We start from the raw sequence: 3,472 nt of genomic DNA, 5'->3' as shown, positions 1-3,472 counted from the left end.
CACGAGACAGAACCCAAAATATTACAGTTTATTGTTGTGGAACAAAGACACAAAAATAAATCATGTTTGATGAAAAATACGTTTGTTTTCGGTCGTTTTTGGGGGTTCAAATATAAACTTTACGTCGTCAGGATACGATTTACGATGCACGTTATTTGTACGACAGTCTCTGCTCATTTACGGCCTCTGTCGTGCATCTGTGGGTGTGGTTGAGGAGAAAGAAAAGTTGCCAGCATGGCGTTTACACTCTATTCACTCATCCAGACCGCTATTCTGTGCACAAATGCCATCGCCGTGTTGCACGAAGAAAGGTTTCTCAGCAAAAGTATGTATTTAGTTTAGTCGTTCTCGAGTACAATTATATATGCACGCATTTTATTTGGATGCCTCTGGTAGGGGGAAATATGTTCGCTAGAATGAATGCGCCCACCATCTCCAGTGAAGGAGAAGATCAATTGTTTGTCTGTATTTCGAATATTGTAAACGGCTACTAATACGATGCAGTGCAGTTCTCAATCAATGTAACCTACTGTATACTACATTACTACATATACTACATTTCTACATCACTAAACAGGGATTGTTATCTTTGTATGGTCACTTTTTTTTCTTATAATGTGCAGCTCTTGAGTAAGGTCACATGTCTCACATGTTGTAACCAGTATTGTGACCATATATTATTATGTTATATTTCAGCATTGACTCCTACTGTATGTACTGTATCATCTCATCCCGTATATTTTCTTCTGTCTTACAGTTGGATCAGGTGTTGACCATGGGGTCTCAGGTTTTGGAGATGACCCGGGAATCAAAGCCCAAGTCCTCAATCTCATCCGCTCAGTCCGAATTATCATGAGAGGTCCGTTCCTTTCGTTCACTGAAATCACAGTAGTAGTAGTAGTGTATACTGTACAAGTGCATCTCAGTAAATGGAATACTATGGCGGTTTGTGCAGTTGGTGCAAATAATCAAAATTTAAGTGACCAAAAGCAGTAATTTTAGGACAACCTTAGATGTGCAGCTTTGCAGAAAGTCCTTGGGTGTTTTAAAATGTCTGGTGCTGTGGAATATTGATCAAGTGTTCAAGTATTGCTGGAGCTACAATGATCAGTGTGCCAACACTGAGAGTTTGTGGCTTTTTGCATAAACTATTAAAGTCATATGTGTTTCCATGTCTATTTGTTTTTCTAGTGCCTCTTATAATCGTGAATTCAGCCTCCATTGTCCTGTTGTTGCTTTTTGGATGACGACCTGTCAGCAGAATCAAGTATCAACTAAAGCTGCAGGACCAAGAGACTCTCTCTCTGTCTCTCTCTGTCTCTCTCTCTCTCTCTCTCTCTCTCTCTCTCTCTCTCTCTCTCTCTCTCTCTCTCTCTCTCTCTCTCTCTCTCTCTCTCTCTCTCTCTCTCTCTCTCTCTCATATGGCGTTAGGCTGGAAGCAGAGTGTTGTTGCACATTTTAAGAAAAACAAAACAACAGATGGTTTCAATTGAGTGAAATCTTATTTTAAATTTTGTAATTTAATGTTTCTATATGTCCCATATAACAGCACTATAGGCCAGTGGTGAGTATATCTGCCTCACATTTCGAGGTTCTGTGTTCAAATCTCAGCTCTGGCCTTCCAGTGTGAAGTTTGCATGATTTTCCCATGCTTGTGTGTGTGTGTGTGTGTGTGTTTTCTGGCTTCCTCCCACATTCCCAAAACATACATTTTAGTTTAATTCAACACTTACAATTGCCTATTGATGTGAACGGGAATAATTGTTTGTCAATATGTGCATTGCGATGCGATTGACTGGCAACCAGTCCAGGGCGTACCACCACCCCTTTCCAGTCAGTCCATCTCACCTATGCATCAAATGAGGACAGGCGGTATAGATAAATGGATATGAAATGTCATTGTTTACGCTGTCGCTGTGGAGGCACTCGTTATTGCAAGTCATATTCCGACTGTTGATTTGCTTCGAAAGGAATTGTGCCAAATGTGCGGAAAAAACAATGCCTGCATTTATTTGTGTTGTTGTCACCAGGATTTTGAGATGTTTTTCTCTGAATAAATGTATCACATAAGTGTTTCAAAAAGTCCAGTCTAAAAATGTTTTCGCTTCATCTTTCCACCCCTATGTTGTAAATATTGACACATTTCTCTCGCTGCACTCATCTACCCCCTGCTGCTCTACTTCTGTAATAATCCCCATATGCTGTGAATTATCACCATTTCCTACACTGTTGATCCCGACAAATATTATTAACCAGTTTTGATCCTAAAAAAAAAGGGTTGGTAAATGCGGCTCTGCTAGAATTGAAAGCATATGTTTATCAGAGGGATATTCAAAGCAAAAGTCAGTTTAATCTGTGATTAGGCCGCATTGAGCTTTGGTTTTACAATAATATGTGTAAGTGATCACAGGCCATCTTTGCGTGCGTATTTGCGTTCCACAGATCAGAATGTGGTGTCTCATTATAATTTAAAAAGGAAAATCTCAAGGGTTAGTGGTTGATGTTTGAAATACAACTCAAATGGGTTAATGGTGATCATTTTGATACATTTCTTAATACCGTTTTTGGAAAAGGATGTTGCATAGAGTTCTGTGAGCCAGAGAGCTTACAGGACTGCTGTCACATAAAATATTTCAAACCCAAATGAATTTTTGTTTCATTGAGGGCCAGTCGATCCACTAGCACATTGACAAAGATCCTGCGAGTTGTGGCAGGACTCACAATGCCCTGATTATCTGACAGTTCCTGGGCGAGAAGAACAATACTCTGCCTGAGCAACCTATATGAACCTGACTCAATGTGTTTTTTCTTAATTTAATTACATTTTATTCTTTGAAAAATATATACTGTATATATATATACACCCCTCTTTGCAAAGTTCAAGAAAGTGGGGAGGTGTTTTGAAGAGACACCTCGTAATCAAAGACAAAACAAAGCAAACTAAGTTAAAAACAGAACAAAAAAAATGTAGTTTAGTCTTTAATAAAGTGGATTATATGTGCGGGTTCAAGACGGTTAGAGATAAAAAACAAAAAAGGATTCAAGAAAATAAATGCATCATATACTTTTGGATGGTGTCCTCTATAAACATGTTTTTCACATCTAATGTGACATGCAAAAAATACATGTCCAAAAAAAAACTGAAAAAAAACATGTATTCACTATGAAGAGGTAACATGAAAAGAGGATTTGTCACAGTACTTTCTGGCATCATGTCACGATAAGGTTTAGCCTTTTGCTAATACCATCCAAAATCTACCCTAAACGACCGAGCCATTAATGCGATGTCTGTTATTTGTTAGTGAAATGTGCTACGAATTTTTTTCTGTTATTGTAATGAGTGATTAAGTGGTTAACAACAACTCTCTTAAATGATTACAGCCCATACATATATATGGTGGGAATAAAGAATAAAGTAAAATCACAAAAGGGAGCTGCTTCTCTTTTATTCTTATTCTTATTCTTATTCTTA

The 3,472-nt window shown here is 38.0% G+C and overlaps 1 protein-coding gene across 1 annotated transcript; it reads left to right on the top strand.

Annotated features, from left to right (window-relative positions):
• The first annotated feature begins 161 nt into the window (after window positions 1-161).
• Window positions 162-2,083, top strand: ier3ip1 (immediate early response 3 interacting protein 1). Its single transcript, XM_052050350.1, has 3 exons — window positions 162-325; window positions 758-859; window positions 1,192-2,083. The coding sequence occupies exons 1-3, from the start codon at window positions 235-237 to the stop codon at window positions 1,245-1,247; spliced, it is 249 nt and encodes an 82-aa protein (XP_051906310.1). The 5' UTR covers window positions 162-234; the 3' UTR covers window positions 1,248-2,083.
• The last annotated feature ends 1,389 nt before the right edge of the window (window positions 2,084-3,472 follow it).

The sequence above is a fragment of the Hippocampus zosterae genome, chromosome 18 (assembly GCF_025434085.1).
Source record: "Hippocampus zosterae strain Florida chromosome 18, ASM2543408v3, whole genome shotgun sequence".
NCBI classification, from domain to species: domain Eukaryota; kingdom Metazoa; phylum Chordata; class Actinopteri; order Syngnathiformes; family Syngnathidae; genus Hippocampus; species Hippocampus zosterae.
This window is presented reverse-complemented; position numbering and strand designations above follow the sequence as displayed.